This window comes from Dreissena polymorpha, chromosome 10, assembly GCF_020536995.1.
Source record: "Dreissena polymorpha isolate Duluth1 chromosome 10, UMN_Dpol_1.0, whole genome shotgun sequence".
NCBI lineage: Eukaryota > Metazoa > Mollusca > Bivalvia > Myida > Dreissenidae > Dreissena > Dreissena polymorpha.
This window is the reverse complement of record NC_068364.1, coordinates 56,795,243-56,819,807: the sequence shown is the minus strand read 5'-3', so window position 1 is coordinate 56,819,807 and position 24,565 is coordinate 56,795,243. Positions and strand designations below refer to the sequence as shown.

Sequence of the window (24,565 nt, the reverse complement as noted above, 5' to 3'; positions counted from 1 at the left end):
TGACTAAAAAAAAATAAAAAAATTACAATTTGTCAATGGATAATCAGTTATTGAAATCTGACAAATAATAAATGGTTTGTAAAGCTTTTCATCAATAATTAAGCAACTGTGTGAATTAAGCAATAATAGTGTTTTAGTTTTCTCATCAACTAAAAAGTCTGCGTGGTGTAATTGTAGAAAGTAATCTTTTGCTTTAAGAGGTCTTAAATTAATGCTCCAGGGATAGCACTGTCTTTTATTTAATCTTTTTTTCTTGCTATTATATTTTGCTGTGCTCTGTGAAAATTGGGGTTGAATGCATGTGCCTAAAGTTTTGTCCAAGATTAGCCTGTGCAGTCTGCACAGGCTAATCAAGGAAGACACTTTCCACCTCCACTGGATTTTTCTGAGAAGAGACTATCATTTAACCAAAAATACCGTAAAAGTGGAAAGCGTCGTCTCTGATTAGCCTGTGCTAATGGGGGTTGAATGCATGTGCCTAAAGTTTCGTCCAAGATTAGCCTGTGCAGTCTGCACAGGCTAATCAGGGACAGCACTTTCCGCTTTTATGGTGTTTTTTCTTTCACACATGCATTAACTCTCTTTTCACAGAGAGCGGCCAAATTATTTAAAACTATTCCAAATATTTCAGTTTTGTTTGATTATTCAGTTCAAGACATTTTTCTCAAAAGAAAATCTGCTCTTACTCTCCTGATTCTGCAATAGGCTTGATTTTTAACAGACCTGCTTATCTGGAGGAATAATCCAAGCTGACTTCTTAAGATATTGAAACAACCATTAACCACGTCACAAATAATAATCTGAATAAAACTATTATTGGTACATTTAATGAGGTCAGCATCCTTTGTACATAGTTTGCCTGTATTCACGGTACTTTCCTCCTCCACCCTTGTGTTTCGCCAAAGTTATGGAGATCTGGACACCATCTATTAAGGTTAAATTACTTCAGAGGAGCAGATACTGCGACTGCGAGACGGCTGGTATGGGAGGCCAATGTCCACCCATCTGATAGAGCTGATTGCCGGCCAGTACGGGCTCTCAGTGGACCGGGACATCATCCATTCCCTCAACACCCAGCCCGTGAGTGAATCAATATACGCCGTGTTCTGTAAAAACTGGGCTTAATGCATGTGTGTCAAGTGTTGTCCCAGATAAGCCTGTGCTGTCTACACAGGCTAATTAGGGACAGCACTTTCAGCTTTTAAGGACAATTTAGTTTGAAGAAAGTGTCTTCTAAACAAAAATTTAGTTTAGGTGGAAAGTGTCATCTTTAAGTAGCCTGTGCGGACTGCACAGTCTGGAAAGACATTTTTGCACATGGGTTAAGCCTAGTTTACCTAGACCATGACTCATATCAATGTATAGATAGATGGATAGAAAATAACAGGAGCCATAAAGTGCATGGCAGTTATCACAATTAGCTGGATTGCACGATCAGATTATAGGTTACATTAAGAATGTAACACATTCTTGGTCTCAAGAAATGATTTAAGATTTCAGGCATGCTTGGTCCAACTGGATTTATTTATTTGGATGATTACTATGACCCTTAGAGTGCTGTATTTCTAATGAGTGGTGCCTGTAAAGGGATATAGGAAATGTGATTTTAAACATGAAAATGCCATGTTCATGGGGTTTGAAAGTTTTTGAGTGTGATTAATTGACTCAAAATAATAATAAAAAATTTGCAACTATAGAGTCTGGAATAAACAGTAAATTAATTGAGGGGAAAAAAGGAAAAAGTTGGCCATAAGGGCTGTTGCATTTCATCATACATTTTATACTTTATAAGCAGCAAACGTTTTGTAAAAAAAATACAACAAAAGCAACAGAAACACTTGCCTTTGTAACACTTAATAATTTATAAATTTAAAACATTTCAGTTACTTTGCCCTATAATCGTCATGACTCAAGTGTTCTTCTATATCCCAGGCTTCTGACATAGAGGATGAAGAGTTTCCATGCTTCACTGCTGAGCTTCTCAACGACCTGTCAATCACCAAAGTCCCGCCCACCGATGATAGCCTCAAATATGTGTACATAGACAAAAGTGAGTTGTGTGAGAGCTATAGAGAGTCATGTGTGTGCAATGTCCCGCCAACAGATTATAGCCCAAAATGTGTCTATTTAGAGGTTTTTGCCAAAGAGGGATACTTAATTGGCGTTGTCTGTCCGTCCGTCCGTTTGTCACACCCTTTTTAGGGTTATATACAGAAACTATATAAGATATCAACATGAAGCTTTATAGGTGTATAAATATAATTGGAAGAATTTCCATTTGCAAGAACCATAACCGTACACTTTCTTAAATAAGAGTTATTGCCCTTTGTTCTTTTTGTTTTATTTAACTTTTCAGATCTATATGGCAGATACAATACAAGATTTCAACATGAAACTTCATGGGTGTATTGATATTAATGAGAAGAAGTGCCATGCACAGGAACCATAATCCTTCACTTTGTTAAATAAGAGTTATTTTCTCTTTGCTGTTTTTGTATGATGTAACTTTTCAAGGCTATATATCAGATACTATGGAAGATTTCAACATAAAAATTCATGTTTTGTAAGGATTCTACCAAACATCAAGTGATTTGTACCCTTCCATAGACAAAATTTATATGGCTAGGGTTTCAATTAAAAGAATTCGCTTGATTAGCTATAGTATGTGCTATCTGTAAATTATTTTATCAATTGTATTCCATGCTCAAGCAACGACCTGTCAGTTATGTGCTGGCAACTCATCAAGGACAAAAATTTGATTGAAGTGACAAGACTGAGTAATGTGTGGGAGCTTTTGTTCTTAGGGTGGTCTATGAATTGTTTAAATTAAGGTGCTTTTTGTATGACCTGTCTCTCGCTTAGGTCCCATGCACAGATTACAGCTTGAAATACTTTTTTAGTTACAATAGTGAGTCGTGCATGTGCTGTTTGATAAAATGATTGTATGAGCTGCGTTGCATGAAATGCATCTTCTTACATATGGACCGGGCTCTGTGAAAGGAGGTTTAATGCATTGGCATAAAGTGTTGTCCCAGATCCCGCTTTAATTGCATATTTTATTTAAAGAAAGTCTCTTCGTAGCAAAAATCCAGTTTAGGTGGAAAGTATTATCCCTGATTAGCCTGTGCGGACTGCACAGACTAATTTAGGACGACACTTTAAGCACATGCATTAAACCCCCTTTTCAAAGAGCAAGGCTAATTTGGTAAATTATTTTTTCTATTTGGTATTTGGATCGTACATTTCAATACATTTAAATCCCTAAATCTCTAGCTTGTGTGTGTACAGATATTTTTACATTAACATCTTTAAAACACATGAATTTTGCTCAAATTGTTTTTTTTACCTTGAATAGGCAGAAAAAAATGGATTTCTAATAGATTCTGTTTAATTTTGCTTAAGCGCATCTAAAATTAAGTTTGTATGAGGAGCTATTTAACCTTTTCCCACTCAGAAGCAAAGAGAAATGGCTATGTGCAAACATCATAAAACCAAAAACAGCCTGTGAGTAATCCCCAGGACATTCAGGTTTTATGCTGTTTGCTGCTCATCAGTATCTAAGGGTTGGAAATGAAGCCTTTAAAACCTGAATCTAGTAAGAAAGGTCTTCAAATAAATTTTACTTTCTCAGAGACTACAAATGTGTCAAAACACATGGTGGTAAAGGGTTAATCAAATACATATCTAAGTGGTAAAGGGTTAAATAAGTATCTAAGTGGTAAAGGGTTAAAGATTACCTTGACCTTTGCTCTGTATAACAGAGTGCCCAGACATAGAGAGCAGTATATCATGCCTTGTGGACGAGAACAACACCCTAGTGGACACTGTCAAGTCTGGGGTGCATGTTGGGGTCATTACGAGGCTCACCAACTTCTATGCAGAGAAAGGGGGCCAGGCCGCAGATGTTGGTGTGATTAGATCTAAGGTAAATGCTCCTGCTTGGCATTGATGAATGAAGATTAATAAATTATTGATCATTTTTTGTTTTCGATAGTCTCTCAAACTGTAATTATTGGTTTAGATATTTGACATTCCTTGTTTAATGTTTAAGTGTTCGAACAACCCAATTTTCTGGACAGAGTAAGCTAAAGAATAAGATTTTAATGATGAATTGTGTATGGAATTTGTTCTTATCTTTGAGGTTTAATACAAGATTTTTTAAAGACTTTTTAAAGATCAAGGAATAATTTCAAACCTGGCAGTTCCTAATCCCTTGGTTAACACCATATCGGCTATGACATCACTACCATAACTGCTTGCTGTGTTCAGACAGGCCGAGTGCGAGTGACAGATGTACAGAGCATCCATGATCTGGTGCTACACACAGGGGTGGTTGAGGAGGGTACCATGGAAACGGGCCAAATGGTTACTATGGAAATCGATCAGGTAGGTAGTTAAAAAATGGTTGGAAAAGACAGGACTATTTTTAAGAGCCTTAGAATGGCTCATTGGGGAATTTTATTTTTTTTAAATATCACCAAAAATATTAACAAAAAATAACAAAAAAGTTTATGAATAAGGCAAGTAGCCTGAAATTCCAGATGTGTTAAGTCACATTTTTAGAGTTCAGATATGGAAAACATAGCTTAGTGATGACACATTTATCAAATTATTTATTATAAAATGTACGAGCTCAAAATTATTGACCATTAACAAAATGCTGCATTCTTAGTTTTCAAATCATTAAATAATATTTATAATCTAGTTGTCAGTTGCTCCCTACATATAAATAAACAACCCAAACATGAGTAGTTTTTTCCCATTTTTACCTGCATTACCACACTGCCCCACACAATTTATTTAAATATCTGAAATATTTGTCAGTTGCTCACTTCCATCAAACAGATCCCTAATTGTATGAGCAAAGTTGATAATTTTCACATAAGGAAGCAAGTATCATCCTTAAAGATATAATTTATTAAAACATTCATTTATGCCCCCATGAAATAAAGAATAAATAAACTGTCGCCCTTTCATATATGACAGTATAAAAAATAAAACAGTTTTTTTATTTGTCATATTTATATGAGCAGCGTTCTTAAAAAACTGGGCTTAATACAAAAAAGGAAAGTGTAGTCCCAGCTTACTTATATACAAATGATCATCAAAAAGAGGTCTCTTCTGAAAATCAAGCCGAGGCAAAAATTGTCATCCCAAATTAATCAAGAACGAAACTTTACACACATGCATTTGACCCAGTTTTCCCAAAACACAGCTCATGTTGTACTAATTTTCATACTTTCCAATCTGTAGACCCACCGCCAAGGCTGCATGTACAACCACACAGCCACTCACCTGCTCAACGCGGCTCTACGACACATTCTGGGGCCGGACGTGAGTCAACGTGGATCATCAGTCCTGCCTGATAAACTCAGCTTCGAGTTCTCCTGTGTGGTAAGACAGGGTGGTCTAATACAAATCTCAATTGGATTCAAGGCCATGCTTTCTTAGGTCAATCTCCAGCAAACACAGTTTTCACAGTTAGCAAAGGAGCTAAAGGCAAACATTTAAATAAATGAGCTTAAGGGATGTATGTTGAGTGATTTCTCTTCTTAGCAAAAATCCAGTTAAGCCGGAAAGTGTTGTCCCTGGTTGCAGACAGCGCAGGCTAATTAAGCACTACAATTTGTGTCTGAAATGGTTGTTTGCTAAGAAGACATTTCCTTTAAACAAAATATTTACCTTTGCATCCGCAAATCTGGAATAACTGTTTACGCAAACTCTTTAAGCCTCATTTTCCCACTCACCTGCTCAGTGGGTTTTAGGTCTGGGGCCCGACATGTGTCAGCGTGGATCTTCTGTCCTTATTCATAAACTCACCCCTTCGAGTTCTTATTTGTGGTGAGACACGTTGTCCATTTACCAATGGAGTGTCATCCCAGATTAGCCCGTGCAGTCTTTACTGGATTTTTGCTAAGAAAATACTTCTTTGAAATGAAATGTCCTATCTAAGCAGAAAGTGCCGTCCCTAATCATTTTAGTTCTACTGTGTTGTAAGGCACGGTGTTCATTGATGGATTTTTATTGGATTCATTACCATGCCTTCTCATGTCAATCCCTGACAAACACATTTTTCAGTGAACAAGTGATTCTCGCTCGGAGAAAACGGATCTTAATGCATGTGCATTGAGTATCGTCAAGGACCTGCCTCACACATAACTTTGCTATATATTGATGGATTTTGAAATGGCTTGGCAAAAATGTAAACCACCTTCAAACAATTTGTCACCTGCAAAGGTCAAGGTTGCTGTGATAGGTCAAATTTGGCCATGTTTTACTTTATATTTCTCATACAACCATAACTTTGCGATATATTGACAAATGTTTAATATGGCCATAAAACCATTTTGCAGACTGTAAATGTGTCATTCATCATGCAATTAAATAAGATCACCATGAAGAGAGAGTGTGTGGTGTGTATCATCCCTATTGCTAACTCAAAGTTCAAGGTCATATTTAGAGGTCAAAAGTCAACTTTGAGGTTAAATATAATTTGTAGAGTTTTGAGAAAAAAATCAAATGTGGGCACATCTGTGAATTATAGACACATGTCTTGTTGTTGTTGAGGATTTTCAAGAAACTTGGCACATGGTTTGGCTCATTTTGAATTTGTGCAAAAGGTATAAGCAATTCATGGTTGAATATTGAAGCATTTATGTGTGTCCACACCTTTGTCCATAAATTAATACAAATTTGCTGAAATGTCTTGGTTATTTAGATGCTATTTAAAAGCATCTTTCCGTTCGTATCAGCTTTAAGTCAAGTTAACACTTCAAGGTTGAATTTATTTGGCTCCATTTCATTGGCAACTTTCTTATCTTGTCCCTCCATGTCCCCTTATCCTATATCCCTGGAAGGATTTTCATGACACTTTGCTCAAATATTTCCCACATTGAGACCATTTGCATAAATTATAAGCCAGTCATGTCAACTCAAGCTCAAGGCCACATATGAAGTGATATTTCATGAGCCAGTATTGTTAATATCTGTTTTAGCTCTCCTGTGTCCCTTGACAGGTGAAGGATATTAATACAACATTCTTAAAACAAATGTGAACAGGGCATGGGGCAGTCACGCTATGCCACATTGGGAACGTAGCACGACAGGAGGATATAGCTGCTGTTTAGATTTTTAGACAGTATTGTTGCATATCGGCTGATAAACAATGATAAAGTAAAAATAATTTCTTTTTTAATGGAAAGTTTCAGTTGCACATTGTAGTGAATTATAACATAAACCAAACTTAAATGGCACCTGTTTATAAAATAGAAATACTCTTGTTTCAAGATTTGCATGTGTATGTCATTGCAGTCTAAAATAACAGCAGCTGAAGTGAAAGTCATTGACACTCTACTCTCAGGCTGGGTAAGAGGCTCCCACTGTCTGTCAGTGGAGAGAAAGTTAGCTCCCCTGGCAGAAGCTCTTCAGATGGAGGGCATTATCTACCTTGACAATGTTGTAAGTAGGATTCCTACGCTGCATCGTTCATGAGTTGCATATATATATATGTTTATGACACACATCATGCAAAAATGGGTCTTATACCAAATACGGGCAGCCTAGCTTCAGATCAATCGTCTCAGTTTGCTACCCTATCAGCTATAAAGTCACACAAGGTTTTGCAGTTTATTATTGGACAGCTTTAGCTCATTACCAGTCTGTGTGCTATCCTAGTTCTCTTATGTGTTTATTGTGAACACGCAGAAAGGCCAACAGATTTGGTATTTAGCATGTCACATCATGTTGTGGCCACTGGGATAAAAAACTAACCTTGTCCTTGGGGTTCCTTTCTTATTTGTATATTGTTAAAACTTTCAAAATATTATCTTATAAAACCGCAAGGCCCAAATTTGGCATTTTGTTTGGTTTCGGTATTTGGCATCTAACATTTTATGATTGTCCTCAACTAAATTTGTTCAAAGCAATGCTTGATTTTTCTTAATTATATAGTGAAAACTTGTGAAATAAATTGGGACAATTGCCATATGCAGAGGCATGGTATGTTCGATAAGTGGTTCTCTACACTTATGCCTCTTTGGTAAAAATATGCCCCACCCAGGGATAACCTGGGTAAAATGGATGTTGATGGTTGAAAAACATAGCCACCATGGTGTACACGTTTTGTTTTTATGCTCCCCCAAAAATTTTGGGAGGAGCATATAGTCGCCGCTTCGTCTGTCTGTGCGTCTGTCCGTCCGTGCACAATTTTTGTCCAGGCTATTTCTCAGCAATTATTGACTGGATTTCAATTAAACTTTATGGGAAGCTTCACTACCAAGAGGAGATGTGCATTATCAGCCGGTTCTGGTCGGATGATTTTTCACAGAGTCATGGCCCTTCAAAATTTTCTATGAACTGTACATATAGTGCAATTCTTGTCCCCCCAACTACTGACTGGAATTCAATGAAGCTTTATGGGAAGCTTAACTACCTTGTGAAGATGCGCATGTTATTTGTGGGTTCTGGTTAGATGATTTATTTAGAGAGTTATGGCCCTTTGAAATTTTTAAGTTGCTAAACCATCCATCGTATTATTTTGTCCAAAGATATGCCCCTCAAGATGTTTCCTTGTATCTTAATATATAGTGCAATATTGTGACAAAAAAAACCTTTGGGGAGCATCACCCGTCTCCGACGGTTTCTCGTGTAAAATAGCTATAGTGAAAAATTTTGAACACTCTAGCAGTCCTTTTTTATGCCCCCGGATCGATAGATTGATCAATATATTGTTTTTGGCCTGTCTGTCTGTCATTCTGTCCCAAAACTTCAATATAACAGTAAAGTTTTGCAATAACTTTTGAAATATTTAACATAGCAACTTCATATTTGGCATGCATGTGTATCTCATGGAGCTGCACATTTTGAGCGGTGAAAGGTCAAGGTCATCCTTCAAGGTCAAAGGTAAAAAAAACAAACATCAAAGCTTTAATATTACAGTTAAGTTTTGCAATAACTTTTGAAATATTGAACATAGCAACTTCATATTTGGCATGCATGTGTATCTCATGGAGCTGCACATTTTGAGTGGTGAAAGATCAAGGTCATCCTTCAAGGTCAAAGGTAAAAAAAAAGCGGCGCATTAGGGGGCATTGTGTTTCTGACAAACACATCTCTTGTTTTTGGTTCTTTATGAATCGTGTGGAGATCATTTGTTAAACTGAGATCTCGAACAATGGTGGAAACTGGTTTCCTTAACATCACAAAAGTTGCTCAGAATGGTTCAGTTCCCCTATAGTCTCAGGTGTGAAACCTTGAGCAAATTGCCCTCTTTTCTCATCTTTGTCTTTAAATGTACTGTCCGTATTTTGAAAATAATTAAAATTAAATGGCAGAACAACATGATAAACATAAAATGACTTCATGCAAATATACAATATGATGTTATAGGCTTTTGTGTGATAGCTATATCAAGGCAATAATAAAATAAAGCTCCCTTTGTATTTTATTTGTATACCCCCGGGTCGAATTATCGGGGGTATATTGTTTTTGGCCTGTCTGCCTGTCTGTCATTGTATGTGTGTGTCTGTCATTGTATGTGTGTGTCTGTGTGTCCAAAAACTTTAACTTTGGTCATAACTTTTGCAATATTGAAGATAGCAACTTGATATTTGGCATGCATGAGTATCTCATGTAGCTGCACATTTTAAGTAGTGAAAGGTCAAGGTCATCCTTCAAGGTCAAAGGTTTTTTTTTCTTCTAAAATAGCTGCCGTGCGGCTTCAAAGCGGCGCAGTAGGGCGCATTGTGTTTCACAAACACAGCTCTTGTTATAAGTATGCCTCTATATAAAGATCTGGTGTATTACTTATATCTTCTAATATCAGGGACAATGTTCCACAGGAAAACCCCTTTAATTCATAATGATTCGTTTACTCTCTCGCTATATCATGTTGAGGTCTTTTAACATTAACATGGTTTTAACAAGTTATTGTTGGTCAAATTAGTACTATTTTATTTATTTTATTGAATATCAAATACTTGTATTTTATTTTGTCTGCAAAAAAAAACACTTTTAGATTTCAGCATGAAAATTAAGTATTAAGTTTTCACTCAAATAGAACTTAAGTAAAGATTTCCTGAAGCAGCTTTGTGAATACCGACCCAGTTCCTTGCTAGTGTAGAGCTCTACATGTCATGTGTGTTTTCCTTGATTGTAGGTGTACCCGGAGGTAGTGTCTGTGGTCAGTGTAGTGGATGATATCAGCAAGGAATGCATCTCCAGAGAGCTGTGTGGCGGCACGTAAGTCTACTGCTGTGCTGACGGTTGTCAAAATGTGCAAAATATTGTCATCATGTAATGAACAATTTGGTCCGTGCTCTGTGAAAAGGGGGTTTAATGCATGTGCGTAAAGTGTTGTCCCAGATTAGCCTGTGCAGTCTGCACTGGGTAATCAGGGACGACACTTTCCGCCTTAACTTGATTTTTGCTAAGAAAGGACTTTCTGTAAATGAAAAATATCATAAAAGCGGAAAGGGTCATCCCTGATTAGCCTGTGTGGACTGCATAGGCTTATCTGGGATATTTTAAGCATATGCATTGAACCTCCTTTACACAGAGCAAAGCTCATATTAATTAAGGTCAGTGTAGCTTTAGAGGATATGATTGATCGCGTCCCCCAAGGGATCAGGAGGCCCTGCATTCCATCCTTACCCTTTGAGCATTCTTAAGAACTTCTCATGAGGCACCAAGTACTCGTTATACCTAGGAAACGGACTCCAAAGTACTTTAATGAACCTTAGGCTTTTAATGCAATCAAGCTTAAAATAAATAAGTCAATTAGAACTTTATTAATTATCTTACAATGAATACATATCAAGGAAGCTGCATGTAGGCACTTAGTCAACTCTGACATCATTTGAAGGCCAACAGAGACCCACAATACTAGGTCATTAGGACCAAGGTTGGAAAAAGCTTGTGAACACACATTTAGATTGAGATTTTCCAATGATCTGCAGCCATTCATGTGTACACTGCAGGCATGCGCATACCCTAGCTGAGCTTGGTGAAATCTGCATAACAAGTGTGACAGGCCAGGCAACTGGGGTGAAGTCTGTAGTGTGCCTGACTGGACTTCCAGCTGTACAGGTAGGGGGTGAAGTCTGTAGTGTGCCTGACTGGACTTCCAGCTGAACAGGTAGGGGGTGAAGTCTGTAGTGTGCCTGACTGGACTTCCAGCAGTACAGGTAGGGGGTGAAGTCTGTAGTGTGCCTGACTGGACTTCCAGCTGTACAGGTAGGGGGTGAAGTCTGTAGTGTGCCTGACTGGACTTCCAGCTGTACAGGTAGGGGGTGAAGTCTGTAGTGTGCCTGACTGGACTTCCAGCTGTACAGGTAGGGGGTGAAGTCTGTAGTGTGCCTGACTTGACTTCCAGCTGTACAGGTAGGGGGTGAAGTCTGTAGTGTGCCTGACTGGACTTCCAGCTGTACAGGTAGGGGGTGAAGTCTGTAGTGTGCCTGACTGGACTTCCATCTGTACAGGTAGGGGGTGAAGTCTGTAGTGTGCCTGACTGGACTTCCATCTGTACAGGTAGGGGGTGAAGTCTGTAGTGTGCCTGACTGGACTTCCAGCTGTACAGGTAGGGGGTGAAGTCTGTAGTGTGCCTGACTGGACTTCCAGCTGTACAGGTAGGGGGTGAAGTCTGTAGTGTGCCTGACTGGACTTCCAGCTGTACAGGTAGGGGGTGAAGTCTGTAGTGTGCCTGACTGGACTTCCAGCTGTACAGGTGAGGAGATCCTTCTGATTGCCCTGTGTGTGTTACATGTTATATGAGCTGTGTAATGTGAAAATTGGTCCTATGTCATTAGCAGCCTGCGTAGCTTTAGACCAGCCTGGTCTGACTGCAAATGAGATAACCCTTTACCTCTAAGATACGTATTTAACCCTTTACCTCATAGATTCGTATTTAACCCTTTACCTCATAGATATTTATTTAACCCTTTACCTCATAGATTCGTATTTAACCCTTTACCTCATAGATACTTATTTAACCCTTTACCTCATAGATTCGTATTTAACCCTTTGCCTCATAGATTCGTATTTAACTCTTTACCTCATAGATACGTATTTAACCCTTTACCTCATAGATTCGTATTTAACCCTTTGCCTCATAGATTCGTATTTAACCCTTTGCCTCATAGATACGTATTTAACCCTTTACCTTATAGATACGTATTTAACCCTTTACCTCATAGATTCGTATTTAACCCTTTGCCTCATAGATTCGTATTTAACCCTTTGTCTCATAGATTCGTATTTAACTCTTTGCCTCATAGATTCGTATTTAACCCTTTACGTCATAGATTCGTATTTAACCCTTTACCTCATAGATTCGTATTTAACCCTTTACCTCATAGATTCGTATTTAACCCTTTACCTCATAGATTCGTATTTAACCCTTTACGTCATAGATTCGTATTTAACCCTTTACGTCATAGATTCGTATTTAACCCTTTACCTCATAGATTCGTATTTAACCCTTTACCTCTAAGATACGTATTTAACCCTTACCTCATAGATTCGTATTTAACCCTTTGCCTCATAGATTCGTATTTAACCCTTAACCGCATAGATTCGTATTTAACCCTTTACCTCATAGATACATATTTAACCCTTTACCTCATAGATACGTATTTAACCCTTTACCGCATAGATTCGTATTTAACCCTTTGCCTCATAGATACGTATTTAACCCTTTACCTTTACCACATAGATACGTATTTAACCATTTGCCACATAGATACGTATTTATTCCTTTACCACATAGATACCACATAGATATGTATATTTATGCATTTGTTTTCTCTTCAAAAGTTTAGTTTAATTTAAGACCTTTCTTACTTAATTCAAGTTTTAAAGGCTTCATTTCCAACCCTTAGATACTAATGAGCAGCAAACAGAATAAAACCTTAACAGACTTCGTGTTAATCGCAGGATGTTCTGGTTTTATGCTGCTTGCAAAAGCCATTTTCACTCTGCTTCTTATGGTGGAAATGGATAATGGTCATTTTTGCATGGCACTGATGATATGATATAACAGTGAAAACTGAGATAATGGTACCTTCTTTATAGCATTTCACTTTTGATAACATGCTTAAATTATCAAAAATCAACTTTGTCTGATTGTCTGTATATGTTAGTGTTAGAGGCTGGAACTTGTCTATCTTCATAGCAAGTGCTTGTTTATCTTCATTGATTGTACAACTTGGTACATGTTTTTTTTTTACGTTTCTTTTTTACTTGATTTTTTATGGACCAATTTTTCAAATCAATACATGTCATAAAATATTATCCCATTTCACACCTGCATTCAGAAAATAACTCCCCATGGTAAAATTGTGCTTTAATTCCACATTGTTGCAAACAGCAAGCATAGAGATGACAATTTGGTTATTTTCAGGTGATAATATGATGGCCATTGTGTTAGTTTAAGCCATTTTCTTTTGTTTATTTATAAAATAAAGACAAAAAAACACACACACAAAATGATCGAATAAATGGAATACCAAGTAGTGTTGATTACAGAATCAGCTCGCAAACCTAAACCACTTACCAAGGTTTTGAGTTGATGTTTTTTAAGCAACGCTAAGTAAACATTTTATGTACGGTACTTTACACTGACTTGTACTCTCTTTAAGATGTTAGTTTTATTGAAAAACATTTCTTAATAAAATAGATTATCAGATCACACATCATCTTGTGTCAATTATTGGCAGGCCAGAAAGCAGGCAGCTGTTGCCACGGAGATGTGCAATGGCCTTGAGATGGCGCTAAAAGTTCAACAAGGTCAACCTATTGACCTTGAACACTGTTTGCAGCTGCACAAAGAGGTTAACCATGTACGGTAACATATGTGTTTCTTACAGATGTGTCAAAATTTTAACACTAATTTAAACACAACAATCTTAATACTAATGATTCAATTTATTGAACAATTGTTTTCACTTAACAATCTGTCAAGTAACTTTAAAATCAACAACGATAGACAAATGTATGCACCAGTTGAAGTGCATAGGATGATTTTGTATGCTCCTGCCTTTATAAGTTTAGAAGGCATATAGTGTTACCCCTGACTGTGTTTCTGTGTATGGTGGACATTTCTTGTATGTCTCATACCTCATCATACCTGTGTATATGCATATACATGTAGTGACATTACAATGTTTGTTTAAACAAATAAACTTTCACAATTAATCAGCATATTATCAATCATGTTATTACCTTTTAGTTCAAGGTCACAGTGGGCACCAAGAGTTTGTGCTTATTCCTTTCAAGGCTCATTAAATAGTCAAATATTGAGTTACGATGACAAATTATAGTACTATAATGTTGTATAACCTATAAAGTCAGGTTACATGCCACTTTGCAGATCCTAGGAACAGAAGTGTTACCAAAGACAGACAAAGACGCACTAAAGGAGAGAATGGACAAGGCTGGCACCATCCTGAATACTCACGTCAACAATGAAGCATTTGCCAACTTGGAAGAGGTATCTAGTTAACCCCTATACCACTTTGATATGTATTTTAAGGCATTTGTAGTCCCTTAGAAAGTTTAATTTAAATAAAGGCCTTTTTAACTAGATCCAAGTTTTAAAGGTTTTAGTTTCAATCATTAGTTACTGATGAGCAGCAAACAGCATAAAACCTGAACAGACTGTGAGTTACTCGCAGGCTGTTCTGCTTTTATGCTGTTTGCACATTTTCACTTTGCTTCTGAGTGGGAAAGGGTTAACCCATTCAAACTCACAAGCAAAGTGAAAATGGCTATATGCAACCAGAATAAAACCGGTAAATGCTTCATTGTGCTTAAGAAAAGGGATTGGGGCATTTCTCCTTATATATGTTCATAGAAAACAACTTGTTAACAAATTAGTTTAAGAATTTGCAAACATCGATATACTGGTACTAACCAAATATAATAATGTGTTTTTACATGTAAGTGAAAAACATCAATTATTTTGCAGCAATATTACATGCAAATTATTTACTTTATATATAATGTGACTTCTTAACTTTTTCTATGAAACCATAGTATATCGGCATTGCAGAGCTTTGATTTATATATCAGGAGCTAGACAGACGGATGGCAAATGGTGAGGAGTCTTTCATTGTGGCACAGTTTGAAGTGAAAGTCCTTCCTAAGGTAACCAATAAGATTTCAGTTGTTTTACTTTTAATTAATAGCAGTTAAATGTGAAGTGTAAGCATGTTCCTGAAAACCATGAAAAGGTACCATGCCATTGAAAATAATATGTACGCTGAAATGAAGTCATCTAAATAAATTATTGTGATGGCATATAGTTTATTTCAAAATTGCATCATGTAAGGTTATGTTAAATGGGCATTTCCATGGTTTATACGTTTTTCTATTTTCTAAATTATATATTATCCTTTAAAATACATGCTAGAATGATTCCTTTTAAAGTATGTCTTGTTTTTTTTCATAATTACTCATTTATATATTTATTTTAATAATTGTCAAAAGTTTTCCCATAGAGACTTTTAGCAAGCCTGGGAAATTCATAAGTAGAAGTATAATCACTGTGAATAAAATGTAGCGGTAAATGAAGTATTGCTTGAGGCATGTGCAAGAATAATAACTGGACCTATCATGTTGCAAAATTTCATTGAAGCAGGCAATACTTAGGCTTTAGTTCAAAACCTGTGTATTTACCAATTTCTTTTTGGAACAGGTCAACAAGTTGATGAAAAGACTGGACATACGGAAGCCCCTGATATTGTTGGTGAAAGCAACCAACAACACAAATGCCTACATAGCTATGCCAAAGGTGAGTAAACAGTAAATAGAGCCCGTCATAGTAACAATGAATGGCCACCAACGCTGCATTTCATATTGTGTAGCAAGCTGTAGTAATCATTTTAAGCTCATCTATTTTTTGAAAAAAAATTATGAGCTATTGTCATCACCTTGGCATCGGCGTCAGCGTTGGCGTCGGCGTCCAGTTAAGTTTTGCGTTTAGGTCCACTTTTCTCAGAAAGTATCAATGCTATTGCATTCAAACTTGGTACACTTACTTACTATCATGAGGGGACTGGGCAGGCAAAGTTAGATAACTCTGGCGTGCATTTTGACAGAATTATGTGCCCTTTTTATACTTAGAAAATTGAACATTTTGGTTAAGTTTTGTGCTTAGGTCCATTTTATTCCTTAAGTATCAAAGCTATTGCTTTCATACTTGCAACACTTACTAACTATCATAAGGGGACTGTGCAGGCAAAGTTTTGTAACTATGACTGGCATTTTGACAGAATTATGTGCCCTTTTTATACTAAGAAAATTGAAAATTTGGTTAAGTTTTGTGTTTAGGTCCACTTTTATTCCTACAGTATCAAAGCTATTGCTTTCATACTTGCAACACTTATTAACTATTATAAGGGGACTGTGCAGGCAAAGTTATGTAACTCTGACTGGCATTTGGACGGAATTATGGGCCCTTTATACTTAGAAAATTGAAAATTTGCTTAAGTTTTGTGTTTTGGTCCACTTTAAAGTATCATAGATATTGCTTTCATACTTGGAACACTCGCAAACTATCATAAGGGTACAGTAAAAGGACAAGTTGCATAATGGTTGTCGTTTTCACGGAATTATGGCCCTTTTTTGACTTAGTAACTTTGAATATATGGTTAAATTTTGTGTTTCGATCCACTTTACTTCTAAAGTATAAAGGCTATTGCTTTCAAACTTCAAATACTTTCATGCTATCATAAGGTTACTGCACCTGGCAAGTTGAATTTTACCTTGACCTTTGAATGACCTTGACTCTCAAGGTCAAATTATTAAATTTTGCTAAAATTGCCATAACTTCTTTATTTATGATTAGATTTGATTGATACTTCGACAAAACTACTCTTACCTGACATACCACAATAGACTCCACCCAAACCATCCCCCATGCTCTCCCCCCCCCCCTAATTTTTTTTTTTTTTTTTTTTTTAAAGTTCATCTCACAAATGACCACCACACCCTCACACTATACCCCCCCCCCCGACCCCCACCCTCCCAATTTTTTTTTGAAACTGTTAAAAAACATATATTTATTTTTATTATTTTATTTTTTAAATACCGTCCAACAATGGCACCCAAGAATTCCCTCCCCCCCATTTTTTTTCCGCATTTTTGGAAGAAAATGTAATAAATGTCCACACCCCCACACTATACACTCCTCTTCACTCCACCCCTCCTTCCTTTGTGATTGAAATTGAGAGTCCCTTCACCTTTAAAAAGAAAATAGATGAGCGGTCTGCACCTGCAAGGCGGTGCTCTTGTTCAAGAAGATGTTTTGTTGAAAAAAGGGGCACCATTTTTGTATATTTGTAATTTATAATTAAAATGATAATTGCACATACACTTATTCAATTTACATGGTACATTGAATGTAATAATTGCTTAAATGTATGAGGAAAAAAACGCAAACAATCTTTAAAATTGAATGTTCAAGCTTGTTCCTTAATTTAAGTAAGGAACCTTTAGTCAATTAAGGCAATGAAAAGCATGATAGTAACCAAAAACAAGCGAACCAGTAATTTTGCAAAAAAAAAATTGCAAATGAAGAGATTATGTTCAAAATTTGACAATGATCTAGTGCATCTGATTGACGAATAAAATCTTAAATTAATTCAAAAATACAATATATTAAAAGACTGCACTTAATTGCTAGGGGTATTATTACAAATAATAATAAAAATTCACTGTTATGTCTTTATTTTGATGTCATGACGTTATTATTCCCCCAAATTATCCAGTTTAAACATTTAAAATGAAAATAAACAGTATTCAAGCATAAAATAAAAAGAGCATTTGTTGGTTTTAGTACATCATACATTTTAATCCACTGGTGCTAATAGAAGATTCAAAGTAATTTTGATGAGTAAATTAAAATTTAAAATATATTGAAAACAATTAATAGGTATCCTCTGTTAAATTCATTGGACCAACAAGCTTAGACAAATGCAAAAAACTACTTTTGCAATTGTTTCATGATTGTATGTCTTTGTTTTTATTAACAGTCCTCACCTCTTCCACTGAATGACTTTGTGGGAGAGTTTTGTACTGACGTGCAGGGGAAGGTAACTCAGCAGGAGACCAACTACACAGTGGTGTCCGCCAGGGGAGATCAATCTGAGAGGTTCCTTAAGGCTGCCAACGTTCTGCAGTTGCGATATGGGAGAAAAGAATTTGTGATTTGATGGAACGTACCCTTCATTTGTGATTTGATGAAACGTACCCTCCATTTGCGATTTGATAAAACGTACACTTCATTTGTGACAGCATGTGTTACTTAAAGTTGCCAATCATAATGAATTCACAATATTGATGCTGAGAACAACACAGAATAAATATGGGCCATGCTCTGTGAAAAAGGGGTTTAAGGCATGTGCGTAAAGTGTCACCATATTAGCCGGTGCAGTTTGCATAGGCTAATCAGGGACAACACTTTCCGTCTAAACTGGATTTTTGGGATGAAGAGATTTTCTTTACAATAAAAATATAATGAAAGAAGAAGTGTTGTCCCTGATTAGCCTGCGCGGACTGTACAGGCTAATCTGGGACGACACTTTACGCACATCAATTAAACCCCCTTTTCACTGAGCATTTGATGAATCTCCTTCTTCATTTGTGGAAGCATGTGCTTTTAAAAAATGTTCACGATAACGCAGTCCCAATATGGGAGTGTACAGACCAGGGATAATAACTGTAGAAGAATCAAGAACACTAGAATTGACAACCGCCCACTTTGCATTTGAGGAGGCTTGACTTTTAAACCTTAACCACTTAGATATGTATTAAAAGGTTGTCATCGATTTGCAGTCATGATACGGGAGTTGAGACTTTGAATTTGTGTTACATTTGAAGAAACACGGCGGTTGTGTGATTTGATAATACCCACATTAGATTTTGAGGGTTGATCATTGAACTGTTATATCTTATTCTGATATAAAAATATTAAGCAGATATAGGCAGATATGATCAGTATAATTTTCAAAAAAGTCCTCTATTTGTCGGAGGGTGGGCTAGCCATAGGTTTTTGCAGATTCTAACAATCATGAACCATGTAATTTTACAGTTTTTCTATTGGCCATGAACAATCAATGAACACTGCATAACTTTTTTCCTGATTCTGTGTGGATCCTTGCAAAATGTATTTCTCAGGACTGTTGCAAAAAATTGTTTTAGTTGTAGTATGAATTGAAGTGATTTTACCATTATTGTTTTTTTTTTAAAGCCAGTTAACTACTATTTTCCTATCAGAGAAATATATGCATTTTGTTTAATTAGTATACGGTACAGTTATTGTTTCATAAATTAATTATCTCGAAGAATATACTGATAAAGATACAACTTGTTTGTGTGTATTTTTAATTAATTTACGCATAGAAATAAATGTGTTGATATTACTGTACATGTATTATGCATGAAATGCACAATTTCCACCACAGGTGGTTAGCGTGTGGCTATGATATTAATAAGTAAAAACACCATTTTGAATGATATATATATATATATATATATATATATATATATATATATATATATATATATATATATATATATTTTTGATAGTGAACCTTTTTTTTCAGAGAAGTTGATTTTTAGCCGGATTTTTTTCGAAAAAATCTCAGCTTATAGATTGATGTTGTCGGGCGGGCGGGGGGGCGGGCGGGCGGGCGGGGTGGCGGCGTGCTCGAAAATGTTAAAGTTCTTATTTCATGGTATAACTTTGGTATGCTTGGACCTAGAGTCTTCAAACTTGACATGAAGGTTGGCCAGGATTAACAGATGACCACTGGTCATTTCAAGGTCATTCATTTGAAGGTCAAGGTCACTGTGACCTTCAATATAAAAAATGTTAAAGTTGTTATAACTTTGGTATGCTTGGACCTAGAGTCTTGAAACTTGACATGAAGGTTGGCCATAACTAGTTAGTAACCACTGGTCATTTCAAGGTCATTCATTTGAAGGTCAAGGTCACTGTGACCTTGAATGTAAAAATGTTAAAGTTCTTATTTCATGGTATAACTTTGGTATGCTTGGACCTAGAGTCTTGAAACTTGACATGAAGGTTGGCCAGAACTAGTAAGTAACCACTGGACATTTCAAGGTCATTCATTTGAAGGTCAAGGTCACTGTGACCTTGAATGTAAAAATGTTAAAGTTGTTATAACTTTGGTATGCTTGGACCTAGAGTCTTGAAACTTGACATGAAGGTTGGCCAGAACTAGTAAGTAACCACTGGACATTTCAAGGTCATTCATTTGAAGGTCAAGGTCACTGTGACCTTGAATGTAAAAATGTTAAAGTTCTTATTTCATGTTATAACTTTGGTATGCTTGTACCTAGAGTCTTCAAACTTGAAATAAAGATTGGCCAGTACTAGAAGATGACCACTGGTCATTTCAATGTCATTCATTTGAAGGTCAAGGTCACTGTGACCTTAAATGTTAAAATGTTAAAATTGTTATAACTTTGGTATGCTTGGACATAGAGTCTTCAAACTTGACATGAAGGTTTGCAAGCACACTTAGATGACCACTGGTCATTTCAAGGTCATTCATTCTAAGGTCAAGGTCACTGTGACCTTGAATGTAAAAATGTTAAAGTTCTTATAACTTTGGTAGGTAAAAATGTGCAACATACACCAAATGTTGTTTCAAGACAATATCTTAATAAAATGTTAAACATTTTAAATGAATTCTTTGACCACATACATGTAGGTTACTAAGTCCTTACAAAACTTAACTTTGGATTTATATGTACTACAAATTAAAAGCATGTCTATTGGAATTAAACACTCAAGTATTATGATAAAAAATTTGCTTAATTTTGTGTGTTAGATAAAACATTGCAGAAACACTACATTTTTTAATTTAATGCCTTGAAAAGTACTTACATTTCATTTTGACCTTTGAACAATATTTCAGTAATTTAAGTATTGCATTGACAAAAACACGAAAGGTACTTTCCTGTCATTTAAATCAAAAATCCGGCTTCAATGCGGTCATCTCCACCGCGGAACTCTTGTTTGTTATAATTTGATTATTTTTCATTCAAAATGATGTTTTTACTAACTAATATCATAGCACGCTAACCACCTGTGATTTCCTCGAGGAATAACATCGAGGTTTTTATCAGAAGTCTCCAAAGTTAATGTCCATGATTTTTTTGTGGACGAGTACACATTATGGACCAATTAGTGTGCTTGGTATAAGCCACTGAAATTATCGATAAATATTGACAAGGGGTTATTCTGACTAATTCACAACCGCGCGAATCTTTGCTGCCTTGCGGCCTTTCTCTGATACTAGTCGGTTTGGAAGTTTGGTCAAGGGGCAATTAAGACATTATTAATAAGACAGCGTGGGGGCTTATGCATTTGAAAAGGTCAGATTGATGCTTATGAAAGGCAGCTAGCGCAGCCCTGCTCTGATGGAGGCCAAGGGTTTTGCTTTGAGTATCGTGTTGAGAGCTTCTTTTTCCTAGATTATGTGATTTATTATTTTAATATTTTTTCAGGACATTATAAAACCCATTGTCTTTCCACCATTATAGAACGATTGATAAGTGATTTTTTATGTAAAAACTGAATAAATTATCTCAAAGGGACAAATGATAAAGTGGTGATATTCATGGCCGTCTTCAGGGGTTTTGCATTGTAACGCTTTATAATTTTCAGGTTTTTAAAATCGTCAAAAGATGCATATAATGGATATTTTAGAGCATGGTAAATGTTCAGTATTACTGTTTCCCCACATCTATCATAACTACAATTAAAATTTTGAATCTGAAACAATTTTGTTTAATTTTGTCAATGTAGCAAAACATGGAAAGGTCCCTTTAATGGCATTCTGTGCATCTGGTTTATAATACAAACAAACGAATGTATTTCTGTAAAACCCTTATTGTTTTAAACATTATGTTTGTTTATTAAAATACTTTTTATGTCATTAGTCATATTAGTCACATTTTATTTATTTTATATTTAAACATGTATAAGTTTATCTTTGATATAACTAATTATCCCATTAGATATTGATGTGATACATTCTACAATGTGTACTTTGAAAAGTTAACACAACAAAGAACTACTTTGGTTTTATGCTTTTAAACAAAATTTATTTCACAGTGAAATAACAACAGCAACAACAACATTTATTAGCTAATCAGCATGCAATTGCCTTTAAGCAAATTAAGAATAAAAAAAAATCACAAGTTTAATAATGGGATTATAAGAATTATGAACAAGAGCACCGCATAACGGGTGCCAGGCTCGGCTGCGGGTGCAGTTTTGAATATATGAAAGGTTGTCAGAATTTATTTATTTTTTAGAGGTCACAGTGACCTTGACCTTTGACCTAGTGACCCAAAAATGGGTGTGGCATGTAGAACTCATCAAGGTGCAGCTACATATGTTTCAAAGTTGTAGGTTGAAGCACTTTGATTTTAGAGCCAATGTTCAAAACCTTGACATAAGGTTTTAGCACCACACGGACGTCGGACACAACGACGGACACGACACGACAAGCTGACGATGACAATACCTCGGTGTTTCTCCGAAAACAGCCGTGCTAAAAATAGGTAATGATAGAATTGAACAAAGAGTTTACTGATTAATAAAATACGTTGTTTCACTTTAATTTTGATAACAACTGTTGTTCATTCAAATGAGTCACGTTTATAGTCAGACGTCAGCGTCTTGTCTCGCCTTTCATGGTTCAACTCCCCCTCCAGCCATGTAACCTTCATGTGACCTTCATGTCCAAGCAGGACCAGCATCCGTAATACTGAGGCATATGGACTTCAGTCTGAATAAGGACCAACAAAAGGGAATAGAACAAGCCAAGGACCCGATTTCTCAACTATTATTAAGTTGGTGTTTTTCAATAGTTGGTTTAAGTCACTTATTTACTGAAGTCTTATTACTGCATCAGAGTTGCTGGCGTTCAACTGAATATTGTTTATGTTGTTTGTTTTAAAACATTTAATTATGTCATACATTATGACCTGTGTGTTTGGATAATTGTGCTATAGTGAAAAGACCCTGATAAAAATCACATAGGTGTGTATGTACACATATGAAAAAAACATTTGCAACAGAGAACATAAGATGGGCTTTTGATTTTGCAGATAAATGAGCAGATGATGGTGTTGTGTTGTGACCATTAAATAGGTGGCGTCATGCAAAAAATGGGTCTTATACCATAAGCGGCCAGCACAGCTCTAGACTATGTGAAGTCTGGTCAGTAGCTACCATGTCTGTTATAAAGTCAAGCAAGGTATTGTGGTCTCATTAGCAGACAAGGGAGCCCCTGCCCAAACTGCCCTATTGAGCAGGCTTGTTAGCAGACAGCTGAGCCCCTGACCAGACTGCCCTATTGAGCAGGCTTGTTAGCAGACTGCTGAGCCCCTGCCCAAACTGCCTTATTGAGCAGGCTTGTTAGCAGACAGGGGAGCCCCTGACCAGACTGCCTTATTGAGCAGGCTTGTAAGAAGACAGCTGAGCCCCTGCCCAAACTGCCTTATTGAGCAGGCTTGTTAGCAGACAGCTGAGCCCCTGACCAGACTGCCTTATTGAGCAGGCTTGTTAGCAGACAGCTGAGCCCCTGACCAAACTGCCTTATTGAGCAGGCTTGTTAGCAGACAGGGGAGCCCCTGCCCAAACTGCCTTATTGAGCAGGCTTGTTAGCAGACAGGGGAACCCCTGACCAGACTGCCTTATTGAGCAGGCTTGTTAGCAGACAGCTGAGCCCCTGACCAGACTGCCTTATTGAGCAGGCTTGTTAGCAGACAGCTGAGCCCCTGCCCTAACTGCCTTATTGAGCAGGCTTGTTAGCAGACAGGGGAGCCCCTGACCAAACTGCCTAATTGAGCAGGCTTGTTAGCAGACAGGGGAGCCCCTGACCAAACTGCCTTATTGAGCAGGCTTGTTAGCAGACAGCTGAGCGCCTGACCAAACTGCCCTATTGAGCAGGCTTGTTAGCAAACAGGGGAGTCCCTGACCAAACTGCCTTATTGAGCAGGCTTGTTAGCAGACAGCTGAGCCCCTGACCAGACTGCCCTATTAAGCAGGCTTGTAAGCAGACAGGGCAGCCCCTGACCAGACTGCCTTATTGAGCAGGCTTGTTAGCAGACAGGGGAGCCCCTGACCAGACTGCCCTATTGAGCAGGCTTGTTAGCAGACAGCTGAGCCCCTGACTAGACTGCCCTATTGAGCAGGCTTGTTAGCAGACAGCTGAGCCCCTGACCAAACTGCCTTATTGAGCAGGCTTGTTAGCAGACAGGGGAGCCCCTGACCAGACTGCCCTATTGAGCAGGCTTGTTAGCAGACAGCTGAGCCCCTGACCAAACTGTCTTATTGAGCAGGCTTGTTAGCAGACAGCTGAGCCCCTGACCAGACTGCCCTATTGAGCAAGCTTGTTAGCAGACAGGGGAGCCCCTGACCAAACTGCCTTATTGAGCAGGCTTGGTAGCAGACAGGGGAGCCCCTGACCAGACTGCCCTTTTGAGCAGGCTTGTTAGCAGACAGGGAAGCCCCTGCACAAACTGC

General features: G+C 37.1%; 1 protein-coding gene across 2 annotated transcripts in view; it reads left to right on the top strand.

The window, feature by feature from the left end:
• The window catches only part of LOC127847347 (alanine--tRNA ligase, cytoplasmic-like), a 67,230-nt gene extending 47,874 nt beyond the window's left edge, over positions 1–19,356 (top strand). For both annotated transcript variants that reach the window (XM_052379200.1, XM_052379198.1), the window contains 13 exons: positions 950–1,080; positions 1,933–2,050; positions 3,762–3,925; positions 4,270–4,386; positions 5,254–5,394; positions 7,312–7,458; positions 10,157–10,239; positions 10,977–11,085; positions 13,713–13,835; positions 14,366–14,485; positions 15,067–15,141; positions 15,692–15,787; positions 18,030–19,356. In XM_052379200.1, coding sequence (XP_052235160.1) covers positions 950–1,080; positions 1,933–2,050; positions 3,762–3,925; positions 4,270–4,386; positions 5,254–5,394; positions 7,312–7,458; positions 10,157–10,239; positions 10,977–11,085; positions 13,713–13,835; positions 14,366–14,485; positions 15,067–15,141; positions 15,692–15,787; positions 18,030–18,209 — 1,604 coding nt within the window. In that variant the 3' untranslated portion in view covers positions 18,210–19,356. The remainder of the gene's footprint in view (positions 1–949; positions 1,081–1,932; positions 2,051–3,761; positions 3,926–4,269; positions 4,387–5,253; positions 5,395–7,311; positions 7,459–10,156; positions 10,240–10,976; positions 11,086–13,712; positions 13,836–14,365; positions 14,486–15,066; positions 15,142–15,691; positions 15,788–18,029) is intronic.
• Positions 19,357–24,565: the final 5,209 nt, after the last annotated feature.